Raw genomic sequence first — 27,245 nt, forward strand, 5'->3', positions numbered from 1 at the left:
AGCAACTAAAAAAGTAAATACATTTTTGACTCATTCAGCAGTCTTGCAGTATGAGGAAATTTTCCAACTATATCCACAGAGCAAGTTCCACACAGCCATTAGTCTTACAGAACAGGCTTATGCCAGAAGCTACACTGAATTCCCGATTTGCATTTACTTACAGAAAAGTAAGACCACATGCCTTGTTTACTGTGACATACACTTTTTCAAAGTGTTTGTGAGAAAAAAATTGCATGCTGAGACTGCATATGTAACATGATGGATAACTCACCACCATAACAATCCCACCAAGGTTTTTCCAAAAATGTGAATGGATCACATGAAGCATAGGGTTGACTACATTAAACCAATTGATGTGTCTGCCAAAATAATCTTTTAACTTCTGCTGTTTTTTGTCAAAAATACTGTTATCCTTCAATGGCTAAGATTGATTAAATGGGACATTTTAGTTCTGCTTTGTTTCCTTGCCCAGTTTTTAGCACTCATCATGCTGAAGTAATTTAACCCACAACACTTTCAGATCAGTTGATGAAATTCTTGGTTTAGATCATGGAAGGAACTGCCCTACAAAAGTATCTTTATTAAAATGAGAATGCCATTAGAAGTCAGTATCTACGTAAGCATTTGCAGAATTGATGCCACAAAAGTAGGTCCTACAAATACTATTGCAGGAGTTGTACACTGGAACTTGTAAATAATACTCATTTAACTTCAGAATTAGATATTTGAATTAAAACAAGCATGTTTCATTTAACCTACAGAAGTATTACATTACAGGCTATGGTCTGTATTCTGTAATGAAATCTCCAAGCACAGATCCAGATGACACGTTCCTACTAAGACATACACATTCATCATCACAGTTCCTTCCCAAGGTAAGTGATCAGGATGTTTAACTGGAACAAGGTGACTAACATTTTAGCACATAAAAGCATCAAGATCTCCCTCTAGAGGACATTTTGTCTTTATCTGAAGTTTACGACAGCTATAAGTGTCAACAACTAAAAACAAGGAAAAATTATTTTTTTAATAATACAGCTTTATTTATTAAAATACCATTTCACTTAAACAGTGTCAAGGAAAAAAATTAAGTAGTGTTTCAGGAAAACTTAACAAACAATTCAATTCAAACAGAGTAAACTGAAGTTTATAGCAGTAAACTGAAACCTCTTATCACATAAACAGTAACTTTGAAGGACTGCACTTAAATAATTGCAACAAGTGGTTATCATTTGTATTGCAGTGCTGAAAACAGGCCCCAGCCAAAATTAATCATGTTCAAAGAACAACCACAGTAAGAAGTTGACCTCTGGCTGAAAGCTATAGCTGAAGATACAAAAGTGGATTCTGTTAGACTTTCCAAGTTAGTTCACTTTGTTTTAACACAAAAAAAAAAAAAAAAAAAAAGCTGAGATTCAGAGGTAAGTGCAATACAGTGCCTTGCACACACCAGATTAAAAAAGTTTCCTACAGGATACTGGAAAGAAACTGTCCTGTTACATGTGGCCAGCATAAATCCATCCCACCACACACATCACCTATAAGTGTTAGCATTTTTGTAAAAGTTAAGTATCTCTGTCATCTTAAGACCTCTCATTCAACTTCTGTTTTTAAAGAAACACCACTCCAAAGTTTCTTATGCTGCCCTAACTACAGAAAAACCTGGGGGAAAAGCCTCAATGTACTCCATTGGAAACATACTGTAACTAGACTGCGAAGTTACTGACGACATGACTTACAGCATACTAAGCTAACAGAGAAGTTTACAGAGTTTTGGTTTTCTTTCATTTTCTCACTACTGTTTTACCGGAAGGCATGAAACCAGAGAGCGCCAAGTTTGGCCTGCACAACGCCACAGGTCCACCAAGCGACCATGAGCGTCAGCAGAGGCGTAATATAAAAGTGGAGAGCAGCACTGCTGGCCGCTCGCGGCGGCATTTCACGCACTCCCACCCGTGGCCAGCCCCGCGGCCCAGGCACGGTCAGACGACGCGCAGACGCCTCCCCGGGGGCGCTTTCTCGCTCCCAAAACCCCTTCCCCGGCACCGGAGCCATTGCCGCTCCCCATACGCGCGCACTCTCCCCCCAGCCCCCAGGCACGGAGGACACCACCACCTCCGCCGCCGCCGTTACCGCTTTCGCCCCCCAGCAGCCTCCCCCCAGCACCGGGGCCGCCCTCGCCGCGCGGGTACCTGCGCCACACCGCCGCCGCCGGCAGCGCAGCCCGGAACTCACTAGCCGGCCCGCGGCGGCTCCGAGTTCAAAGGCGCTCCGTGTCGAAACAAGGCGCCCTGCTCAAACGGGTCCGTCTCACTGCCCTTTCGCAGGGGCTGCGTGTTGGGAAGGTCAAGGGTCAGACCGTGGTTCACTGGGCGTGCTGGAGCTCTTCTTCCAATGATGCGGGCGGTGTGGAGAGCGCTTCGTTGGGCTGGTGACTGTAGGGGAAGAGAGGGCAGTGAGAAGCAATGGTTCCGGGGGTATGCGTTTCCCAGCCGGGAGCCGTGAGTGCTGTGCCGGTTGGGGGTGATGCAATGGCAGTGACAGGGGATCGCCGAGGAGAGCTGAACTGAGCCGAGCCGAGCCGGGCCGGGCTGGGCCGGGCAGGGCAGGTCAAGTCAAGGCTGGGCTTCGGCGAGCGGGTGAGCGCCGAGCCGGGGCTTCGGTGAGAGAACTTGGCGCGTGGTTATTGCCGCTCGCGTGGCTGTTACGGGGCGCTGGGAGTGAGGGTCTTTGCTGGGCTCCTTTCCTCCCTCCCATTGCGAGACGTCGATGCGCTTGAGGGCTTTTTCCTCCGCTCCCACGCCGCAGCCCCCATGGCTACATCGCCAACGCGTCAGGAGAGAAAGCTCCTTTCCTTGGAAATGTCGGGGGCGGGGGAGGGGTCGTCCTGGTCGCTGGAAAATGCGCCCAGCCCCGGGAGGGCAGGGCTGGCGAGCGCCTTTGGCTTGCCCAGACAGGCCTGTGGGGTAGGGACATGTTGCAGGGCTCCGGGGTTAGGAACATTAGCTTGCTGGTTAATTTTATGCATCATTGTTCCTGCGCAAGAGCTTAGCTCCTAACAGCTGTAGTATAGTAAAGACTCATATTGGACTTTTTTCAGATGAGAGTGGTTGAGTGGTCATGTTATTGTCTCAGGGAAACGTCTTGCACAATTTTACTGTATTTTCATGCGTAGGTTGATGACTACCATAACTGGGAAGGCGGGTCTACTGTAAAATTTATCCTATGTTGGAGTACTTCTCAAGGCATGTTTTACATGACATGTGTGTGCAGACTATACCTGCTTTAATTTCACTTTGGGGGGGGGGGATGTTTTTGTTTGGGAGGAGGGTCTTGGTTGGTTCGTCGGTTTTTTTGGTTTTGTGTTTTTTTCCCTGGGAGGCAAAACAGTTTTCAGGAACATAAATCCTGTCAGACTTAAATTCACGTTCTTTTGTTCGTTCATGAAAATTTTGGGGGGACTTTTGTATTACTGTTGTATTTGGAAGTCTCGATGTACCTTCATGCAACTTTTGTCATGAAAGACCTCTTCTTAATATAATGTGAAAACCTGTTGTTGAATTCTCAGGTCTCTAACTTACCAAATCAGATAACAAACAGTGAAAAATTATCATAGATCTGTGATTGTCACCCAACTGAAAAGAGAGGAGAATAGAGTTGTCTTCTGGTACCTGTGCCAAGGATTATTTTCAAGCTTTGTCTCATGACAATTTAATATTCTGAAACAGTTACAAGAGCAGTACCCATTACAAGTTACCATGCATTGCATAGATAGAAAAGGCACACAATTCTTAGCTTTCAAGTTCATACTGTAAAATTAAGGCTTTTAAGTTCATCTTCGACTCTGGTCCTAAGTATCCTAGTAGTTCATTCTCAAGTTCCCATGTATCATTTTTTTCTTCCAAATGTGTTTGCATATGCTATCTAACATGTCTGGGACTGTTAGTTTTCATAATGTCAATAAGAAAGCAAGAAAAATGTCCTGATAAAATGCAGAATATACAGATGTTTCTGGTTGCATTTATTCAGAGTTCATGGTTGCATTTATGAATTTCAAACCATAAAGACCTATGTTCCATAGTACTGATTTCCTGGGTTAAATTCCACCAGCAAATAAGGACGGTACTGAGGTAGAGATAAGTTTTAGGTAGCAGTCAATATCTTTTGCATTCTATAATTGTAATGTCCTTATCTCGTGTTGCAGTGACTAGATTACTTCTGCTACTTCTTGATGAAAATGCACCTTTGTTTGGGATTCTTTGCTCATCCTAAATCCATAATATTCCAACCTTTTTAAGGAGTCTTTCTGTTTTACCACTCTCCAGTACGTGTGCTCAGTCTCAGCTGTGACATTTCAGCCTTTCTGAATGGAGGCAATCTATCAATAAGAATGTACGTTCAGGAATTAAGTTAAAACACCAAGTCACAATTTGTTCTGCACCAAAGAATAATTCTTGTTTACCTTTTTCTATGTTGTAAAATTTGAAGCCAGTAGATGCAGCTGGCATATTCCTGCAGAAAGGGTGTGTGTTAATCTTCATAAGCAATTTTTAATATGAATTTGTTCTATATACCTTCTTTTTCAGTTAAATATCTTGTACTCCTGAAAAAGACAAAACCACTAGTATCTAAATAAAAGAATGTAAGTAAATTGTAGGAATACATTAGGGAATTGTTTGATATGCTTCAAATTACCTCTTAAAAATAACACTGTCAAACTGCAAATAATCAAGCTTGAAGGGATCAAGTTTAAGTTTAAAACTTAAGTATTACTGATAATACATTAGTCAGTCCTCCTTTAGTGAATTATATAATCTAAGTATGGTATCAGTGGTAATAGACTAAGCAAATTAAATTAGCAAGTGTATGTATAAACTTCTCCGCTTTCTCAGGGTGTTCAACTGAAGCAGAAATCTGGGAATACTGCAGCTGTCTGACAAACAAAGCCTTAATAGTAGATATGTTTTGGTAACCAGTAAATTACCAAATCAGCCTTCTTAAGTTTTCTAGGCAGGTGAAGGCTTTTTACTGTGTCAGTTTAAATATATACTATATAAATATAACCAAGGTTGTGATTAGGCTGATTATTTTGTAGAAGGAGGGCTTTGAAAAATTGCAGAACAACTAATGCAACTATTATATGCTTTTGTTTTTTCATTTTTTAATTCTGGGGAAAGGACCCAAATGAACATGTATTTTTATTAAAAACTTTTATGATTCACTTTAGTTGCATATGTACCTTGTAAACTCAACCTATTCAGGCTCCATGCATAGCAAGCCTGGCCAAGTTGCAATGATACTTGTCATGGAAAATTTACTTTTCCCTCAGTTCACTTTTGTCATTAGGATCTGCACTGTTATCTCATTTTAACAGTCTCGGGTTTTATGAAATTCTTTTATAATTCTCCACATGCTTCTCTGTGTACCTTGTTATTGTGCTATGCTTATCTCAAATGGATTTATTTGAGGTAGTTGCAGTTTCACTTACAAGGTTGTTTTTCTGACAGATGGTGTCCTCCTTACCCATTTTAACACTTATTTTCTTCTATGTAAATATGGTAAGCTCACTATAACCAGAACCATAATGTTTTTAAAACTCTTCCTATAACAAGTTAATGCTTGTTTATCCTCAGTTCTGAATATTTAAACAGCATGATGCTTGAATTTAAAAAAAAAAAAAATATTCTGAGCATGTGTACTTCTTAAAGACCTCATCATTTTGTAGAGAGGTGCTGAGCATGTATAGTTTTTTTAACATAAGGATTTCTTAAAATAAGGAATTATGCCTTTGCAACTGAAATGAGTTTTCACTCATGGCAGGTTGATAACAGATTCACCAGATTTCTTAGACATAAATAAAACTCTATTTTTAGATCAGAGATTATCTGAAGACAATTTATCAGGTAATTTTAGAAAAAACAGAGGAAGAAATTGCTGGGATACCATGAATTGCTGTGCCACCTTTATGGGAGGCGTATGTAGTAAAGTATGAGTTAATTCAATACAATCCATGTTACAGGAGTTTTCTGTCTTGGAAATGACTAATAGGTGTTCAGTGTATTCATTAAAATTAAGTACAGCAGAACTTATTTATAACATTTTAGATTATAACTGATGGGACAAAGGTCAAGATATTTCTGGTGTAGAGTGAAAATTATTTTAATGCATTTGATAACAGAAACTGTATGCATAATTAACGTTTTAACAGCATTATTTAAATTTCTGTACTTTCTGTGTTAGTGTTCTGTAAACTATGCAGTTGTAGTTTTCCAAAGTCTCGGTTGCTGTTAATTAATAGACTGCTAAGAAACTTTCAGATGATGTTACTGTTAATATACACAAGGTCATAGATGTTAGCCTGGGAGAGACGCCTGTTTGTGGAAGCATGGGCATGCTCTGTGCTAGGAAACTCCAGGGATCAGATGTATGTTGGACATAGGAAGACTGCTGTGTTGTTCTTCTTGTCCATCTCATCATCTTAAGCCATCTCCTAGGGTTATTTTCCTACATACTGCTGAGAAACACATAGTTCCTTAAATTTACAGTCTATTGCTTATGCAAGGGTTGATTGTTCTTTAGAAAGCAGCATTTCTCACTACTCATCAGTGTGTTTTATAACCTCTAGAGGAAAGCAGTGAAGATGATGACTAAGCTTTTCTCTTGTATATCTTTCTTTGGGCTGAAGTATGATATTACATATACATTAAGACAAAATTCCATATGATAGTTATAAAAATCTGTCAAATCCTGAATGATGATGGTATCAAGGAGTGCAAAAACGTTAACTAATCAGGAATCAGATAGCCTCTACCAACTGTACTGAGATGCTCTGAATCATACATATATTTAATTACTTCTGCTTTTGTCAGGAGTTTGACTTTGAAAAGGTGTTCTGGTGTTAAATACGTAGATAAACAACATTAAGAGTGATTTAAATTTATTTGGTGCTCTTGTCAGTCTCAGTCCATTTCTGTATGAAACTGAAGCTCATTGTGTTAATGTCTCCACATGTGTCAATCTGATATGAATAGAATTAGGTATGAGGTCAGTATAGTTTTTGTATTCTTATTCTGTTCATCTAATCTTCAAGATATATATACCAGAATAAAACACAGTATGTTTTGCCTTACAGTTCTCCTTGTTGCTGCTGATTTTGAATCTACAAGCCGAAGAATTGGACAACGTTAAATTTAGTTGAATTGTATAAATCAACAGATCTTTTGCAGTCTGGCAAAATGGCTGATATTCTGAACTGTGATTTGAAATCTCTGAGTCCACTTCAGCTGTTTGAAAGAGTAACTGAACAAGGAGAGAAAGTCAGAGCATTGAAAGCCGGAAAAGCACCAAAGGTATTTCCATTTCATGTTTTGAAGCCATCCTTTTTCAAGTTAGATCTGTCTTTGAATGCTGAAGAATATGATTGTTCTGAGATCTATTTTGTATTGCAGTAGGAAAAAAGTCTTGTTAAAAATATTTATGTCCTTCTTGTGAACTGTGGACATTACTGGAGCAAAATAGTCACTAGCAAGAGCAAAGCTTTTACTCCTGGACTAAGAACAGAGAGTCATAGGCTTAGAAGTCTGCTTCAACCAGTTGCTGTGCTATGTGACAGGATCTAACATATTTGGTTTTCAAGTGAAATTTATATCACTTGCATTCTTCCCTGGTTTTAGATGCTTCATTAAAATCTTTTTCTCCATGCATTATTGTACACATTAGCAAATTTGTCTTCCTGTAACGGTACTGGCAGTCACTGCTTAATCTCCCGTAAGTAATTTAGTAATTTGCCATTCACTTCAAGTTCCCTATTCTGTCATCACTATGTTGGCAAAGAGAGCTCAGTTTTAATATGGGCTCTCTTAGTGTATTGCCTGTGGGAGTAAGCCTTGAAAACTGGGAGTTGAACAAAGCATTGATCTGTTTATCTCTTGCATGAGATGTTACAATAGCTTTGTATTAAAAAGTCATAGCCATGAAAGTTGTAAAGAACTTTTTGTTCTAGTTTGTCATCAAGTCTGTCAATGAATTGTAATGACTAAATTATTTTAAGATGAGTGACTAAAAGCATTGTAAAGTAAATTATTACATAATTTATATTATATTTATATATCTTAGAAAATTGTGCTTAAAATGTTAAGCTTTTTATACCTCTGAAAAGCAGGCAAGCATTTTTTTTTTTCCTCAGGCAGAAATTGAAAAGTGAGACAGAGGTGCTTTAAATATCTTGGCAACGGTGATGCTGTAAATTCTGCTGGTTAGGAAGTGGTTACCTGCTACTCACTTTTCTTTTACCTTTGGCAGTGATGCTGCAAAACATGTAAATAAAGCCTTATTGTTTATGAGTAATGCAAAAGTCAAAGCATGAATGCAAGATTTTGAAAGGTTAGGACATTAATGTAATTGTCTATCTTAAGTATGTTAAGTCAAACAGGGTTTTTTCCTTTATTCAGGATGAAATTGATGCAGCAGTGAGGATGCTATTATCATTAAAACTGTCATATAAAACAACAACAGGACAAGATTATCAGGCAGGCTTGCCTCCAAGAGATCTTGTGTTAATAAACAATGGTACAAGTAAAGAAGAGGACGAGGATTTTGTGGACCCCTGGACTGTGCAGACATCAAATGCTAAAGGCGTGGATTATGACAAACTCATAGGTATAACTCTTTCTTCACTGCTACTAAGGAATTTATATAAAGCGATCCTAATGACCACAAAAACAGCAAGGGCTCATAACAAATCCTGATCAAAACCATCGTAGGTAACATTTAATTTATGTCTAATCTTAGCATTCGTGTGTCTAAAGAATTTGCTGTAGGAGTTGAAAATGTCCCAGGCAAGGATTTCCTATGGAAGACTTAAATGCTTTGCAAAGAAATTTTCAGTTTAAAATAAAAGTGCTACTTGCAGTTTGTTTTTTGGCATAAGGGCTGTTACTAGAAGTTACGTTAAGGAAGACACTGTTACTGAGTATCTGTATCTTCAGTGGCTGTGATGCAGAACAGGAGAGCCTAGAGCATTCTGGCCAGGCTGTAGGATTCCTCCTACCATCTCTCCACATCTACCTTGACTTCCAGACTAGGGAGGGCAGGGATGATCCAGAACTAATGCAGAAATCATAAGTGTAATGACTTCTTTAGAAGACACGCTGTCAAGCAGACAAGTGCTGGTTGGGATTAAGAAGATGCAGCTCATTCAAAAAACATCCAGTGTGATAGAAGATACTTCAGACAGGGTTGTTCTAAAAGTTGCAAAGTTTTGTGATTTAAGAAACAGGGGTTTAGTTAATTTCCTTATTTGTTTTACAGCCCACTTTTAATAGCTTGTTTGAGTCTAGCATAGAAACAGGTGAGAGAACTGTTCATTAATTTTTACTAATTTTGCTTTTTCTTTCATTATAGTCAGTCTTCAATTCACATTGACTACCTCAGTTCTACGTTGCTGGTGTCTGCTTAGTAGCTTGTTTCTGTCAATACAGCATATACCCTTATGTGGCAGGAACCATATATTTGCTTTTGGGAGCTCCATTGCTAGTGTCAGCATTCTCTTAACTCTGTAGGATGTTATTGTAAGATAATGTCAAATGTATGTGCATATTGGCTTAATCTGCAGAAGGTAATAGGAGAAAGAAGAATTTGGAAAGGAAGAAGTGCAAAGGAAAATATACATCAGTGAGGGAGGAGCAAAAAAGATAATTGTTAGAATCTATAAGTGGACAAGATCTCTCATCATCTTATTACTTGTGTAGGAGGTATGGAGAAGGGTTTTTGTTTTCTTGGGGTGGGTTCTAAGTCTTGTAGAAAAGTGGGAAGAGTAGAATACTTGTGTTGGCACAATCACATGGTCTTTCTGAGAATTACTAGCATGACTTCACTGTAAATCAATTCTCTAAAGCCATGTTAAAGCCTGACAACAATGCCCTTTTTTTCCGGTAACTGCGTATGTATGACCTTCTGACCTACTCTAGAGTGGTGGGTTAGCCTAAAGGCGTTTTACTTATTTACAGTACTAGCAGACTGGGGAATTTGGTGGATGAGTCATCTTGGTGTTGGAAACTTTTCAGAGAAGAATGCTAACCTAGCCACCTAAGGACGTGAAACAGTTACTGCTTCTTATTGATAAACTTGCTCCTCTTCCTTCCCCTTTTAAAAATAATAAAAAGTATTGCCCAAGAACTTGACATCTCATAGGTCTTACCATAAAAGAAATTTTTGTGCCACCTGTAGTCTGTTTATTTACTAGTGATACCAGAGAAAGTTGCTAGTGTGCTTGTGTTTACTCAAACATAGAAGAATTGAAAGTGCTAAAAGCACTGTGTAATTGAATGGGATATTCTTTTCATAATGGTTGCCCTAGATGTGCACTAAGTGTATGGTTACACAACAAAACAGCCTGAAGATATTCTGGGAAGAAAAGTTCTGTTAGCTATATATTAGACATGAACATCCCTAGAATTTTTTTGTTTGTTTGAGCATGAGCAAAGAGCAGAGGGATGAGTGAGAAAAAGCTTTGTGTGCTAACCATGCTGATAATTCAGTGAGCTGAATATTGCAAGTAATACAAAATGGTTGAAGCTGGCAGCGATTTTTGCAGATTTCCTCTAAGCAGAGTCAACTAGAGCAGGTTGCTGAGGACCTTGGCCAGTAGGATTTTTATTATTTCCAAGGATGGAGATCCCATGACCTTCTTGGGGAACTTGTTCCAATATTTGACCATGTGCACAATATGAAGGTTTTTCTTATGTTTAAATGGAATTTGCTTTATTTCAATTTCTTCCCATTGCCTTTTATCCTTTCACTGGGCAACACTGAGAAAAGTCTCGTGATCTCTTTACTCCCCCTATCTCCCCTAATCACATATTTATACACATTGGTAAGATCCCTCCTGAGCCTTCTCTTCCCCAAGCTCAGCAACCCCAGCTCTCTCAACCTCTCTTCATATGACAGATTGTCTAAGCCCTTCATCTTCATGGCCCTTTGCTGAATTCACTGTAGCATGTCCATGTCCTTCTTATGATGGAGCCCAGAACTGGACCCAGTGCTCCAGATGTGTTTCATCAGTGCTGAGAAGAGGGAAGGATCACCTCCCTTGACATTCCAGCAGCACTGTTCCTAATGCAGCCCGTAAAGGCCTTTGACCTTCCAATGCCACAGAAGTGCATGGCTGGCTTATGTTCAATTCCCATCTGCCAGGATCCTAGGACCTCAGGGTCCTTCTCTGCCAAGCTGCTTTCTAGCCAGCTGGCCCCTTGTCTGTACCAGTGTACAGAGTTATTCCTCCCCAGATTCAGGACTTTTCATTCCCTTTTGTTGAACTTCATGACATTCTTGTCAGCCCATTTCTCCAGCCTGCTGAGGTCCCTCTGAATGGCACCACAGCCATCTGTTGTATCAGCTACCCCTCCCATTATTGTTTCATCTGTGACCTGCTGAGGGTGTACTCTGTCCCATCATCCACATCATTAATGAAGATGTTAAACAGTATTGGCCCCAGTATCAACCCCCTGAGGTACACAAATAATGTTGGGCTCCCGCTGGACTTTGTGCTGTTGGTCACAACCCTTTGAGCTTGGCAGTCGAGCCAGTTTTCAGTTCACCTTACTGTCCAGTATCTAGTCCAGACTTCATCAGTTATCTATGAGAATGAGGTGGGAGACCTTGTCAAAAGCTTACTAAAGTTGAGATAAACAATATCCACTGTTCTTGCCTCATCTACTAGGCTAGTCGTATCATTATAGAAGACTATAAAGTTGGTCTGGCATGATTTCCCATTCATAAATTCATGTTGACTACTCCCAGTCACCTTCATGTTTTTAATAATGTTTGGGAATGGTTTCCAGCATTATTTGCTCCATCACATGCTCAGAGATTGAGGTAAGGCTGGCCAGCCTGTAGTTCCACAGTTCCTTCTTACCCTTCTTCAAGGTAGGAGTGGCATTTGCTTTCTTTCAGCCCCCGGGAACCTCTCCCAGTTGCCATGACTGTTCAAAGATTATTGAGACTGGCCTGGTCAGTAAAGTTACTGTATAAGAAATAGTAAGTTACTAGTTTTCTATATGCAAATATAACATGACAATGGCAAAGAGGAAAAGTACACAATAGATTTTCAGCAAATGTGAATATGCTTTTGAAAATGGCGACTTTCAGGACTTCTTACGTACAGCAAGTTGAAATCTGTCTGCTGGTAAAAGCTAGAACACTAGAGATGAAAAGCACGCTAGGAATTTTTTAAGGCTTGTTAAGGAGTGGAGACTGTCCTTGTCAGAAGCTGTTTAAGAAGGCAGATTCTTTGTGGATAGAGAGTGTAAAATGTTGTGAACATCGTCATAAGAGGAAGGGAGGGAAAAATTACACAACTTCTTTAACAGGAAAGATGAAGATGGGCAAAGAAAAGGTAGTTTTGCAGTCTGTGAATGTTTAATAAAGGTATTTAAGCATTTCCATTGAAGTGTGAGGAGCTTTTAATCACTTTCTAAGATGGTATACAAATATTTCTAGGGTGGCTAGCCTCAATTAATCTGGGGTATTCTCATGTTTTCTGAGATTAGCCTCTTATCAGTTGCTGTTGTTCTGCTGAATCAAACATTTTCACGTTCATTTGGTCTCTTCTTAGCATTCATCCAGATTATAATTACTATGACGTTTTGTAATGCATTTTCTTTGCTAGGAAGAAATTAATTCAGTAATTAAGATTTGCTTAGGACAAGCAGATGCAATAACGCTCGAAAGCATACAGATTAAAGCAGTGGTTGCTGAATCATGTACCTGCATTTTCTTTTTTAAGGATGTTTATTTTAATGGGTCAGTGGATGGGCCCAGTGCTTCCCTTGTATGATATCCTCCTTGATTCACCTGGAGTGAATGAACAATTGTAAGCAGGAACTTGTTTCGCATTGGATAATGGTGCAGATACCAAGCTGAGTGGTGTGGTTGACACACCTGAGGGATGCGATGCCATCCAAGAGGCACCTGGACTAGCTCAAGAAGTGGGCCCGTGTGAACCTCATGAGGTTCAACAAGGCCAAGTCCAGGGTCCTGCATCTGGGTTGGGGCAATGCCTGGTATCAGTACAGGCTAGGGGACGAAGGGATCAAGAGCAGCCCTGTCAAGAAAGACTTGGGGGTACTGGGTGATGAAAAGCTGGTCATGAGCTGTCAATGTGCACTCGCAGCCCAGAAGGCAAACTATCCTGGGCTGCATCCAAAGGAAGCATGGCCAGCAGGTCGAGGGAGGGGATTCTGCCCCTCTGCTCTGATGAGACCCCACCTGGAGCAGTGTGTCCAGCTCTGGAGCCCTCAGCACAGGAAAGATATAGACCTGTTGGAGCAGGTCCAGAAGAGGGCCACAAAAATGATGAGAGGAATGGAACACCTCTCCTATTGGAGAAAGGCTGAGAGAGTTGGGGTTGTTCAGCCTGGAGAAGAGACGGCTCCGGGGAGACCTTATTGCAACCTTTCAGTACTTAAAGGGGGCTGCTAAGAAAGATGGGGACAAACTTTATAGCATGGCCTCTAGCAATAGGACAAGGGGTAATGGTTTTAAACTGAAAGAGGGTAGATTTCGATTAGATAGAAGGAAGAAATTTTTCACCATGAGGGTGGTGAAACACTGGCACAGGTTGCCCAGAAATGTGGTAGATGCCCCATCCCTGGAAACATTCCAGGTCGGGTTGGACGGGGCTCTGAGCAACCTGCTCTAGTTGAAGATGTCCCTGCTCATTGCAGGAGGGTTGGTCTAGATGGCCTTTCAAGGTCCCTTCCAACCCAAACTATTCTATGATAACATACCTAGTTTTCCCTCCTATTTATTAAGTAATTCCTACTAACTTCAAGTTCAATTACTATACACAAAGCCTTGTAGTAATGCTGTGCATAACCAGTAATTCTAGAGGAAAATGAAATGGTTATAAAGGGTCTGGAACAGGAGAAATGCTGACCTCCAAGTTGATGCTTCCTGTACTCAGGGCTTCTCAGCATCCTGGTGCTCCAGGGTACATATTGGTCTGACTCTTCTGTCCTGTCCCTCATAAATCCCTTGGGAGTATGGCAGTCTCAGTGATTAGGATGGCCGTGGTTTTAAATATTCTTTTTTTGAGATGTATTCAAGGTCTTTATGGACTAACAGTAACCTCCATGCTCTGTTTCAAGAAATTGTACTGTAAAGGGATGGAAGGCCTCTTTCTTTCCCCTTTTCTGGGGAAGAAATTAGTCTAGTCTAGTCTAATAAGGCCAGAGTGCCTGAATATTTGGCTTTTCAAATTATACCAGTGTGCTTAATGTTCCTTGCTGCCCCTGCAGGTTAATTTTCTTTGTAAAATGAGTTGTGTTCTGGAGACAGTACATTGGGTAACCCGCACAGGTAGAGCGCTCTGCCTCCAGCTGGAATCGGTCTCCTTTGTCCAGTGTTGTAAACTGTTACGCTGTCCAGCTAAGGATCATTACAGTGTGCTAGGATGTAGCATTAGAAGTCTACCTGTTCTGGTAGACAGCTGTAGGCTTTGGAAGGACATTTTGCTTACATACAATATTCCTGCGGGAAGGCTTTTAATGTTATGTGCTTTTGGCTTAAAAAAGAAATTGAAAATTTAGGAGGAGGAACATGCATAAGGAAGGATTCAAAGTAAAACAAATTCTGTGTGGGGCATTCAAAGTGATTGTTGTGTTTTCCACAGGGCAGAAGTATAGCAGTCATGTAAGTCATCATTTACTAGCTGCATAATGAACGGTTTAAAAGTAATTTCTTTGCTTCTAGTTTTCTTAGGAAACTGTCAAGGTATTTGAAATTTGTCAAGTGTCAGTGATATACTCCTGTGGAATGATTATTTCCTGTTGCAGCTAGGAAGACCTGAAGTGCCTCTCCTATGTGGACATGTGACTTATAACCATGGAATTTGCCAATGTAGTCTCTCTTTAATAAGATAGTTGGAATAGGTGGATGTAGATATTTTGTACATATAAAATGTATCTTTACATCCAGAGTCTCTATTTTGTCCTCTGGAGTACTTTGGCATTTCCAATAATGAGTTCTGCAAGTTGGTCTAATGTTGAATAGCGCAGAAGAGTAGCAAAAGAGTAAATTCTTGTCTAGATTTTTTTCAATCAAGTCCAAATCATGGAGCGTTGACCTGCTTATTGGGGTCCAAGAGTTGGAACTGGAGTATAAGAAGCTTTAATGAAGAAATAAGACTTCCCCAGTTCGGTTTTATTTGGAATAGGAAAAAATACTGCTATTTCACTCAGTCAAAACCTTTCTTGAATGAAATGACTACATCTGAAAGTGTTGTTTTATTAATCAGCTGATTTCCTAAACAACCAAGTGATAAGTCTTATTTGATTGCCATGAAGAATATTACGCATTACCTTTTCAAGCCTCTTGAGGGGAAGCAGTGTCGGTAATCATATCCGTATAAAAGAATTAAGTTTGCAGAAGACTGTTTGGGGTTGGAAACTAAAAACCCACATGATCTGAGGACAGAAAATTTAGACATCAAGAGAGGATCATTCAAAGCCTCACAGCCGTTTTTATCCTGTGGCTTACAGAGGCCAAGTTATTGACCTAAATATGTTTCTTGGGAATGTTTTTTGTTGTGAATATCAGTACTTCTGCTATAAGGAGACTGCAATTATAATCAGTCATGGATGGAGCAGTACTACATGTTGTGAATAGACTGGGCCGCCTAGCATAGAGTTAGTGCGGGAGATGACTGCTGGGGCTTCAGGCAAGAATCAGGAAAATCCATCCATTTTACCTGAGACTTGAAGACAGAGCTGTCCTTTTTAATCTGGGCTGCATTGATTACATTCTTGGTAATCCAAGATCAGGTTATAGCTATGCTATGCTTATTTATTTTTTTTTTTAACATTTTATGATTGTAGTTCGGTTTGGCAGCAGTAAAATTGACACAGATCTGATCAATCGAATAGAGAGAGCTATTGGGCAAAAACCTCACCGCTTTCTACGTAGAGGAATCTTTTTTTCCCACAGGTGAGTTTTTCTTGTTTTATAATTCATAAAGGTCCTATTAGGTAGATTCTCTATGAGCATTACTGGGAGAAACCTATGACTAGCAAAGGACCATGTTCTTTTATACCAAGGTAAACCAGCTGTGTCATTTGCAATTAGCAACTATTGCAGATTTCCCCTGGCAACATTTGAAAACCTTGATTGCGTTGGTTCCTGATATGTCTTCACTAATCCCAAATTGAAGAAATGTGCGCAGAATCTTTGCTTTGTACAGGTTCCATTTTGACTCTACGTTAGCAGCCAGACAAAGGCATTGTTCTAGCAGACAACTCCGGGGCTCATAGGGTGTCACTGCTGGTTTCAGGAAGGGTGCATGTGGCCTGTGGACCTATGCATCTGTATTGTTAGATAAAAAAGACTCAGGGAATAATCTTAAGCATCAGCCTGCCAGTCTTCTACACTTTTATTGTTAGCGTGCATGGGCTTTTGGCCTATGGCAAGCTATCACATTTCAAATAAGTGCCTGAGCATGATTCAGGGCATGACCTCCACCAGAGACCATTCCAAGCTGGTTGTTTGAACTTATTTGGGAAATGATTCCCAGCTCTGTGTTACTAGGCCTTAGAAATTATTGTCTAATTAAGTAATTTTAAAAGTTGCACATTTTTTCATTTAGATATTAAATTTTAATTTAATTTTTAATTTATTTTTTCTTTGAGTGTTTTTTTTCATGGGGGCTGAAGGAGACAATACTTTCCTTAAATTAAAAAAACTAATAAACAAAACCTTTTATTTCTAGGACACTTAACATATTATATTTTATTTATAAATACGTTTGGCTTTAAAAGCATTCAAATTCTGAATAGAAGCTTTTTGCTGTTGGTGTTTCTTCCTAAAGAATTGCATCATGTTTTCTCTGGGTTTTTTTGGTTTTATTTTGTAGAGATATGGACCAAATCCTTGATGCTTATGAAAATAAGAAGTCCTTTTACCTTTATACAGGCAGAGGGCCATCCTCTCAGGCAATGCATGTTGGTCACCTTATCCCATTTATATTTACAAAGTAAGTTATTTCTACTGTTTGTATTAATCAAAACATTTTTTTCTAAGGAAATCTTGAACCTGGTTTATGGAACTGCCAAATGATACATTGCAAGGAGTTCTGTTTGTGAGGTGAATATTAATGAACTTAAATAATGCAATCTCACCTTTTCACTAAAATGATCATAATCCCTGCATCGCCATAAAGCCCTCTTCATTACACCCTTAGCCCTGTAGCACTCCTTAACATTTTTGTTGTTCTTAAAAATGAGTTTGTGATGAGACTCAGTAACATCACTCTATAATGTGGTGCGTGCAGCAGCAGGATGCAGAGCTGTTGGACTCATAGCTAAAAGTCTCTTTGAATTCTGTTTCCATTGCAAATGGTGACTGCTATCATATGTACAGGGAACAATAATTGTGAGTCTTTTTTCCAGGTAAGTTGTCATTATAATCTGTATAAAATGTTTATTCTGTTCACGTAAACATAATTGCATATGCATACAAAGAAAAGAGAAGCAGACCTCTTTATACACTTTTTTTCAAATGTATAAAAATGTTTTCGCTGCATGACTTACATCTTCAATTTAACTTACTTTGAGATAAAATCTTTCTGCTTTTATTAGGTGGCTGCAAGAAGTATTTGATGTTCCCTTAGTTATACAGTTAACTGATGATGAGAAATACCTTTGGAAGGACCTGACAACTGAGAAGGCGTATGAGTATGCTAGAGAAAATGCAAAAGACATCATTGCATGTGGTTTTGACATCAATAAAACCTTTATATTTTCTGATTTAGACTATTTGGGGTAAGTATAAATTTCTTCAGGGCATTGTAATTAAAAAAAAAAAAGTGGCTGTATTTTCTCTCCAACTTTGACAACCAGCAATGTTTTAATAAATGTCTCTAAATTTGAAATCTTTTAAGACAAATTTTGCAATGCTTAAAATAGAAACATTATTTTTTCTACTGTCTAATATTTTATATGTATACTATTGTCATTCTCCTGTGTAACGTGAACAAATACTTGTGTGTGCAATGCTTAAATTTAAATTATGAAAAATATATTAAAATGGTTAAATTGTAAAAATACCTAAACCACCAAGAAACCTCGAGATTGATTTGTTTAAGATGGTATCAAAATCTTTGAGATGTGTTTACACTTTATCTGTGTTAACAAAAGGCATTTCAGCAACTTGTTGTGGTCAATTAATTTAATAATACAGCATGAAAGATTATTATTTGACCTTTGAGTAAAGTTTAAAGAAGATTTAAGAAAAAGAGCTACTGTTGGAGCTGCCTTCTCAGAAGGAAGAGGTTTTATGGCAGAGTTCAGAACAGAAGTTGTGGGCTTTTTTCTTCTGTGTGGGGTGATGAGCTTCCTTAAAGATTTGGGTGAGAGAATATATGTTTTTAGAGACAAACTGTGTAACGTACAGCCTCCAGAATGTGGAGACTACAAAGCAGTTTTTCCTCCTTTCACTCCTCTGACTTTCCTGCCTTAGCAGAGTTGCATTAACACAGATCTGCCCTGTGGCTGAACGAGGGCAGGTCAGAACTGCTGTTTCTTTTGGTTTAGCTCTTCAGCAAAAATAAAAAAGGAAGAAGTTGCTGAGCTATTTTTGATTTGGAAATGCTGCTGATCTATTTGGTGACAGAGAAAGTCCAACCAGGGAACTTAGCCTGTAGAAAACAAGAATTTGGAGAATTTGAGCTACTATTCTATTGGTGAACTGCAGTGTCCTGTATGGGATACATACTGGGGATATCAAGCAACACAGAAGACATGATCCATTCAGGTTGCCTGAGTTCACAGAGAAGCATAAGGACAAGTAAAATTCAGGCTCTGTGAGGCATTTTGGCACAATTTCCAAATCAAAATATTTCTGGGTTTAGACAGTTAATTGTGACAAAAAACGTTTACAGTAAATGTTGCGGAGGGAGAAGAATAAATTAAACTTTCAAGGCGCATAAAATTCTTGTTTGTAAATAATTCTCTAATTAACATCTCAATAGGCCACAAAAAGTCTGAAACGGCGATACTTTATCCTGCAAGTTTTTTGACATTCTCAGCTTTTGGAGTGAAAGTTTCTACCTATGCTTTTCTACTCTTCTCATGTTATTTTATTTTTCTGCTTTTTCTCACAGGACAAGTACCGGGTTCTACAAAAACATCGTCAAAGTTCAGAAGCATGTTACATTTAACCAAGTCAAAGGAATCTTTGGCTTTACAGACAGTGATTGCATTGGTAGGAAATAATGAGTTACTAGAAGTGATGCTTGCTTTCACTTTGGCACTATTTCAGTAATAATTTAAAGAGGTTAGTATCTGCCACTCATGAGGCGGATAGAAAAAGCAAGAAGATCCATGTTTCTAGGCTAATTCTAAAAGAGTGTTATTGTAGTTCCTTCAGTATAAAAAACACTTTATAGTGAAATTTCTAGCATGATATCTAGCTTTTTGGCCTTAGTAACAGCAAAGTACAAAACACCAATGTTGAAGTGCCCAGGATAGAGAATTTGTTTGTGGTTTTTTTAATAGTGCTTTACAGCTATAGTCAGTTATGCCTCCTAGAACTTTCTATGCCAAAGTTACATAGAAAAAGTTATATTAATACAGACACACATATACATACATGAAAAAAAGTTAAGGAGCACTCAAAAGCCTAATTATCAAGGTTCTGGGTAACTGTCTTCCACTCACTTCACTGTGATTGCAGGTTTCTATCACATCAGCCAAAAAAAAGATTCTGTGTCAAAGACAGCATTAAAACCTTGGTGTTCCTGACTATTAACATCATTCTTTGACCAGTAATTGGGCCAGTGACAGCTTTTCAGCCTTCACTGTAACCAAGGAACAGGTTCCTATTTGTTTTAACAGTGCTCGATTAAAAATTGGTATTGTGATAATGACTTCATTGCATGTTTGTAAAAATCTGCTGTTTGCTTTCTGTTCTGAGAGGATTTTGATCAGGGGAGCAGCTTGATCACCCTGTGATTAAGCACTGTATAAAAAAGAAAACTAGATACATCTGAGATGCTTCACGAGTACAGCATGCACATAGCAATGATTCTAAGATCTTAGAGGGGAACTTGCCAGAGAAGTATATCTATTGTCATTCTCTCACAAAGAAGAAAAGAAATGAGCAGCTCAGAATGATGATATAGTCAATTATATTTCTGCAAAGGGTAGATGGTTCAATGGTGAAGAGAGTATGCGCTTTTCTGAACCCTTTATGATCACAGCCTGCCTTTTTTCATTAGTTTCTATGTTAGTTGAAGGTTTGTTGACATCGTAGAAAATAAAGATGAAAAAGTTAGATAAGGCAAGATAAGGCAACACTGCTTGATAAACTTAGATGTTGGTCTTCAACTGAGTATCTGAATGATTCATTTGTGCATTTTACATATTTCAAAAAGCTCTCTCTATTTGTCATTGCTTATATTGGCTGCTCAGCTTTTCCAAATGTGTTTTCTAGGAAAGATCAGCTTTCCTGCTATTCAAGCTGCTCCATCCTTTAGTTCATCATTTCCACAGATCTTCAATGGCAAGGAGAACATTCAGTGTCTCATCCCATGTGCTATCGATCAGGTAAGAAAATCATATTACTTAATTTGGTTTTCATGGGTTTGTTTTTGTTATGTACCATTCAAGCTTCATGGTGGTCTATCAAAACATCTGTAAAATATTCCTGCAAGCACCTTTCTGGGGCAGAAGCTGGCAGGGATAAAAGGATGTTGTGCTGTGTCCTGACAAAGATGAAGGCTTAACCCAACAATCAGTATTCATGCATTACTCATTCTTGGCAGTGCTGGATCTGTCTTGATCTCAACCCAGTTCACAGTGAGCTGACATCTATGAAAGCAGAGATAGTAAAATCTCTGCAAAAGTATACTGACATGGGGGTAGGGAGAAACTTTTTGCCATGTCCATGGTAACTAGGACAAAATGTAATGAGCTGAACTTGCAGCATGAGAGATTTATGTTGAACCATAGGAAAAAACCTTCTGTCAGTAAGAATAAAGCAGCATTGAAATAGTTTGCCAGAAAGGCTGCAGAACTTTAACAATTCAGGTCTATATAGAGAGATTGGAAGAACATTGGCTACAAATGACAGTGGGAGCGTCATTACTTTAAATAAGCATTGTTCCTAGGAATCAGATTCTGCACTGTCTGAATCTTCGGCTATTTTAGTCACAGGGACAGTCACTGAAAGATGATGTAATTACATTTGTCAGCCACAATATTATGTAGTAATATTATTGCAGTTGGCTTAAGTGAGAACATCAGTACAGCACTGCCACCTTGATCACTGATTTAGTTCAGATTCTGTGCTGGTTGTTAAACATTTTGGGAGGAAGCTTGCATCTTAATCTGCATCCAGCTCCAGGTGTAATAAGCATAGTTTTCACAACTATTTGAATTCATGTAAATGTTTGTAAATATGGCTATTAATTGAGAGAATCAGAGTGTACAGCAATGCTATGGAAATGAAAAAAAGGGGATTTTGTTCCTCTGGATGAACTGGATTGGAAGTAGGTTCTGGAACTTTTTGTGGTTTGTGTTTTGTTTGGGGGGGGGTTGTTTGAGGGTTTTTTTTCTATACCATCTTTTATCATATTTTTCAACCTTATTCTATGCTTTTATTAATGGTTGTTCTAGGATCCTTATTTTAGAATGACCCGGGATGTAGCACCTAGAATTGGACAGCCTAAACCAGCCTTACTGCACTCAGTCTTCTTCCCAGCCCTGCAAGGAGCACAGACAAAAATGAGTGCTAGTGACCCAAACTCCTCCATCTTCCTCACTGATACACCCAAACAAATCAAGACAAAGGTAGGGACCTGCAAAACCTGAGCGCACAAAGCTTTATAACAAAAAGGAGTGGTCGTCCTCACAGTTACAATGACAATTTTTTAATGTTTTCTTTGAACATATCTGAATCCTTTTTCCCATACATCTCATGGCAGAGTATCTTCAGGAATTGACGGAGTTATGCAAATTTAGCTAGACTGTCAAATATAGTCTTTTTCCTTGCCAACTAGTCTAACAGGACAAACACTAGCTAGAATAAAGTACAAAACAACATGTTTGTTTATCTGATATCTGCAGAGCAGTGGTGTAAGAATAAGAGCTGTGGAGCCTCATGCTCTAAAAATAAATATTGTGTTGCCATAGTTTTGAAATCTGACAGTCCATCATGTAAATCAAATAAATAGCTCTTTCTCTTGAGTGCCTCTCCGTGCTGGGAGCACCAAGCATTGCACAGTGCTGGTTACGACACAGGTCCGACTGTTCCTGTTGCTTGGGGGTCTGCTGTTGCCATACACTTCTCCCTCCAATTCACAAAAAAATATGTTGAATTTCATCTAAGCTTTAGAAGGGGTATTTCCTCCTATTTGAGTATATTCCTAGTGCCTTTTCAAGCTCAAAGGAAAATCCCTCTTAACCAGTGTTAGGTGATTTAGTTTGGCAAAAGTTCACCTGTGTTGCAGTATTTAAATAAATAAATAAATAAAAATCAGTCTTTGGAAAAGTATTTGTATGCATGATAACCAGACATGAAATAACTAGCTGTCAGAACAAGAAAAAAAGATGTGTATGTTGTTTCTGCTGGGTGGGCTTGGGTTAATTCTCTAACAGTTGACAAACCCATGTATAGGTCAGATTCTTCTACAGCCATCTTGTAATGATTCATTATCTTACATAGAAACTGATTAAACAGTACTGTTTTGAAGAATTTGAATTCTTCATGTGTTTGGATTATAATAATTCCAGTTTATTTGCACAGGTACAGAGCTGCTTTTTAAAAAAATCTATAATTTCAGAATAGAGGATACATGGTTAGTGGGGATGTTGGTAACATGCTTCTGTTTTTTTCCTGGCAAATAGCTAGTAATCTGCAAAGATGTCCAAGATGTCTTATGTAAAGTTCATAAGTCCTATTTCTGCTATCTTTAAACCAGTTGGAAAAATAACAAAATAATTCTAGCTACTTGGAATATAAAAGCTATAAAGACAAAATTACGAACATAATGTAAAGTGTTGACTAATGGAGGACAAAGAGATTTATTTCAGCTTATCAGAAACAGATGCTCATGAAAATAGAGCTCGAGTGAAAGACCAAATATTATTACGGCCAATAAATAAAAAAATAGAGTAGGAAAGGTGACTTCTGGTGATGGATGAAGGTTAAAAAGAGAGTGCCACTGCTGCACAAAAAAATTACTGCTTACAGCATTTTTCAGAACTGGTACGTTGCTAAGTAATGAGGTTCAAAAGTTACAGATAATAGAAGATGAAAAATTACTAGATATTGGGAAAGGCTGAGAAGCATCTGGGAAATCCAAGGAAATGAATGGCAACATTATAATAAACTATTCTTATTTCACCTATTACCACTAAATTACAGCTCATTTGTTAGTTTTCCTAGAAAGTGTTATTTAGATTCTAAGTCTGTACTAATTCAGGGAAAAGGTCAGTGCATGACTATAGATTAATCATTGAAACCCTCAGTCAACAAGTAGGTGCCACAATACATAAAAAATGAACTTGAGATTAATATAGGAAACATTTCGTATAAAACAATAATGTGCCTTCACCTGGAATATTGTATTTAGTCCCTCTCACCTTAGTAAGGAGACAAAGTGTAGAGATAAGGGATGTAGAAAAAATTTCATACAAAGACTTTCAAAATCTAGTAAGGAGAGATGTGAGGGGAAGTGCAAGACGATATGTAAAAACTTAGTTTTACGGATACCGAGACAACTAGTCAGACTTCCTGCAATATAAGAATAGATGTAATGTGACAGATGGCAGTTTATTTTCTTAAGATACCCATCAGTGCATCATTTTTGTATGTAATTCGTTGCCATAAGACATCTGTAACATGGTGGTTAGAAAGATTCAAAAAAAGCACTAGAGAGTCCTACAGATAGTAAGAATGCTCAGAAATTGTAAATATGTAACGGTTCCTAGATACCAGAACGGGGGGGGGGGCAGAAATCTACTTCATATCTTCATATGCATTTGTGTCTCTTGGCTGGTTGATGATGATATCTGAAAAGATAAAAAGAGCCAAATGAAAGATCAGCTTATGGTTGAGAAATACTTTTTTTCCTCTTCCTGGCAATTTATTTTCTTTAAATTTGCAGGAAGATTAGCATCCTCTGAGAACTCTACACATATATAAATATTTAAAATAGGCTGGTGGCTTCCGCATTTACTGGGAAAGGGATTAGCAGGCAGATCTACTCACCAGTGCGGTTCATCTCCCCATAGAAAGCTATGCTTAAAAAGAGGAGGGGAGAGTCAGCAAGTATTCCATTTTTAGACTGAACAATTAGCTATTTGTTTAATTTTAGCCATTCTAGACACAGTTTTGTAATCTTTAACTTTGCTTTCTCCTGTTTTCCTTTTCCCTGAAAAGAGGAGGAGACTAGGTTCCCTCTAGGATTTCTTCAAAATTCTCTATGCCTTCCTCATCACTTTCAAAATTATTTCTTGACAAAGTTAATATCTTACTTTTTCTTACATGAAGTACGTTTCTTGTAAGCACAAGTTCTGTCCAACCGACAACAGTTTCAGCAAAAGGGACTTAAAACTTTTTTGAGTGAATCTAGGGTGGATCATTTTTAATTTTTGCTTCATTTTCATTCTGACTATGCAGTCTGAGGAGTATGTGTATAGCCGTTTTTCCCTGCTGGATTCTAATGACATCCTTTTGCCTCCCTGCTTTGGTCCTAAGGCTCTGCATTAACTTGCCCCACTCACGCTTCAGCTAGTCCTTAATACAGAATTTGGAGGAACATGATACACCTCTGTTTACAATATAGTAATTCAGAATTTAGTAGAAATTACACTATAACATCATTATGTTGTTTCAGATTAACAAGCATGCCTTCTCAGGAGGCAGGGATACTATTGAAGAGCACAGGAAGTACGGAGGTAACTGTGACGTTGACGTGTCTTTTATGTACCTAACTTTCTTCCTAGAAGATGATGACAGGCTTGAACAACTGAAGCAGGTAAGTAGCCAAGTTGATGGTAATACTATTCATTCCTTACTGTGAGGACAAAGCTGTAACTAAGTCTTCCTATGAACCTTCTCCAGGAAGGGAATTGTGGTGTTATTCTTACACTCTCCATCCTTTGCAAGTTTCTGTATTTCTTACAGTCCAATCTACCTCTTCTTTAAAAAAAATGAAAATTCCCTAGTAAGGATCTCCAACACTGTGTAGGACAATATCTCTCCTACTTTTCAAATAAGGCCACCTTAGGATTAGTGTTGTTTTAATTGTATAATACACTCTGCCTGTTCCTTATGTGCAAGGTACGTAGATACTCTGCAAAACTACAAAAACTCATGTCTAAAGCTTGCTGGGTTTTGGGGTTTTTCTTTATCACAAGAAATGTAATATCTATGAGGAATTGATTCACTGATCCCAGGCAAAAACTGTTTCATATAAGTTGCATCTTGCTTTGACTTATCTGGCAGACTTCTGTCCCTGTGGGTGGTAGCAAGACATTTCACTTCCTTCAGCTGTATGATCACCATCAATACTAGGCAGCACGCATTCTGTAGAAGGCAGTATCCACAGCTGATAGGTACCCGTGTCACACTGATTTATCAGCTTTTCTTCTGCTGGGAGGAGCTGCAAGGAAGTCAAGAGCAGCAGATTCTTCTCCAGCCCACTACTCTTTCCCACACAAGAGCAGGGTTGGATAGCTACTAATCCCCATGCAGACTGTTGTAAATTCCGCATGGAAATCTGGAGCACATTTCACTTACTGAGCTGTTTTCCGTTAGTCTCCAACCACTGCAACAGTATCAGGCTAACTGCTGCAGAGCACAAAGCCTAGACCACAGCTGGCAGCTTGCTGCAATGCTGCCTCAGAACCAGGTTAGAAAACCTGAAGTCACTGCTTATAACAGCATTAGTGGAGCTGTTTTAATTATGGTACCAGTGAACGAAGCTTTCAGAAGTGGATACTCAGAGAAAGCAGTATTGGTGTTTTTATAACAAACAAGCAAAACAAAAAAACCACCTCTTAAAAACCACCACTGAAATTACAAGTTCATTCTTGTTAACATCTTTTACTGTTGCTGAGTAAGCATCAGCAACAGTTACACCTTGAATTGGTGTTACAAATGGCTTGATGCCAAGGGCAGGTAAGATTATCATGTTCACTGCCATTTCAAATCATAGGTGAACTGCCCCAGCCATGGTTTCTAACCAGGGCTGAACTACTCGGCCTGTGCTTCTAGCTAAAGCATTTTCAGTATCGGAGCAACTGAATGAATTGCCAACTGTGAATGTGACTACTAGTGTGAATATAGGTTGAGTGTTTTTGCTATAAAAAGGTATGTTAACCACATCTAATCTCTTATCCAAATGCAATGAGAAAAAATACGAGAATTTGTACCTCTTATTGCAAAAAACAGCTTAGGGTGACTGTTTATTTGGGCTGGGATTCTGGGGAGAAAAATACGCATTTTCCTGCAAATAATTACAGGATTTCCCAGTTAAATTCTTGTGAATGTAGCTTACTCAGTCCATATAACTTGTAATGTATGAAATTGCCCAGCTGTATTAACCTTTTAAAAGGCAACAAGCAATTTTGCAAGTTACACTTTCAGAGTGATACCACATGATCTTCTAAGGCATGTGCTTATTTTTAAGACATCCAAATCGGTATTTGCTAGGGCCAGGCTTTTAAAGAGATACTTGTCACTGAGTGTTTTTCCGTATAGCAACATATTTAGCAATCAACACTTTCTTGACAGGCATATACAAGTGGGGAATTGCTCACAGGGGAGCTGAAGAAGGTTCTTATTGAAACATTGCAGCCCTTGATAGCAGCTCATCAAGAGAGACGGAAGCAGGTCACAGATGAAATGGTGAAGCAATTCATGACTCCACGGAAGCTAGCTTTTGAATTTTGAAGAAACGCATATGTAACTTACCCCTTGATAAACCAAAACTAAGTAATTGTTGTCTTCTGTTGTATGTCATCACTCCCTGGTTATGTACAGCCTGCAATCAGTGCTTTATAAATATTGCTTTTAATGATTGCTTTTAATGAGTTAATTACAATGAACGTCAGAGTAAAGGAAAAGTTTAAAATAAGACCTGTATCTATTTAAAATCAAAATATACAAGACAGAATTGCTCGATCTTGCAGGAAAGCATGTCTGTCAGCACAACACTGTATTTTATTGTATTTCATGTTGAAAAT

The 27,245-nt window shown here is 38.7% G+C and overlaps 1 protein-coding gene across 1 annotated transcript; it reads left to right on the plus strand.

Moving 5' to 3' along the window:
- Positions 1 to 7,235: 7,235 nt before the first annotated feature.
- Positions 7,236 to 26,952, plus strand: WARS1 (tryptophanyl-tRNA synthetase 1; the record flags this gene model as incomplete). The annotated part of the gene is made up of 10 exons (XM_082000268.1): positions 7,236 to 7,349; positions 8,451 to 8,658; positions 15,876 to 15,984; positions 16,907 to 17,026; positions 17,631 to 17,813; positions 19,154 to 19,254; positions 20,485 to 20,597; positions 21,669 to 21,842; positions 24,893 to 25,033; positions 26,794 to 26,952. 10 exons carry the CDS (start codon positions 7,236 to 7,238, stop codon positions 26,950 to 26,952), a joined length of 1,422 nt encoding a protein of 473 aa, XP_081856394.1.
- Positions 26,953 to 27,245: the final 293 nt, after the last annotated feature.

The sequence above is a fragment of the Phaethon aethereus genome (assembly GCF_964289735.1).
Source record: "Phaethon aethereus genome assembly, chromosome: 5".
In the NCBI taxonomy this organism is placed as follows: Eukaryota; Metazoa; Chordata; class Aves; order Phaethontiformes; family Phaethontidae; genus Phaethon; species Phaethon aethereus.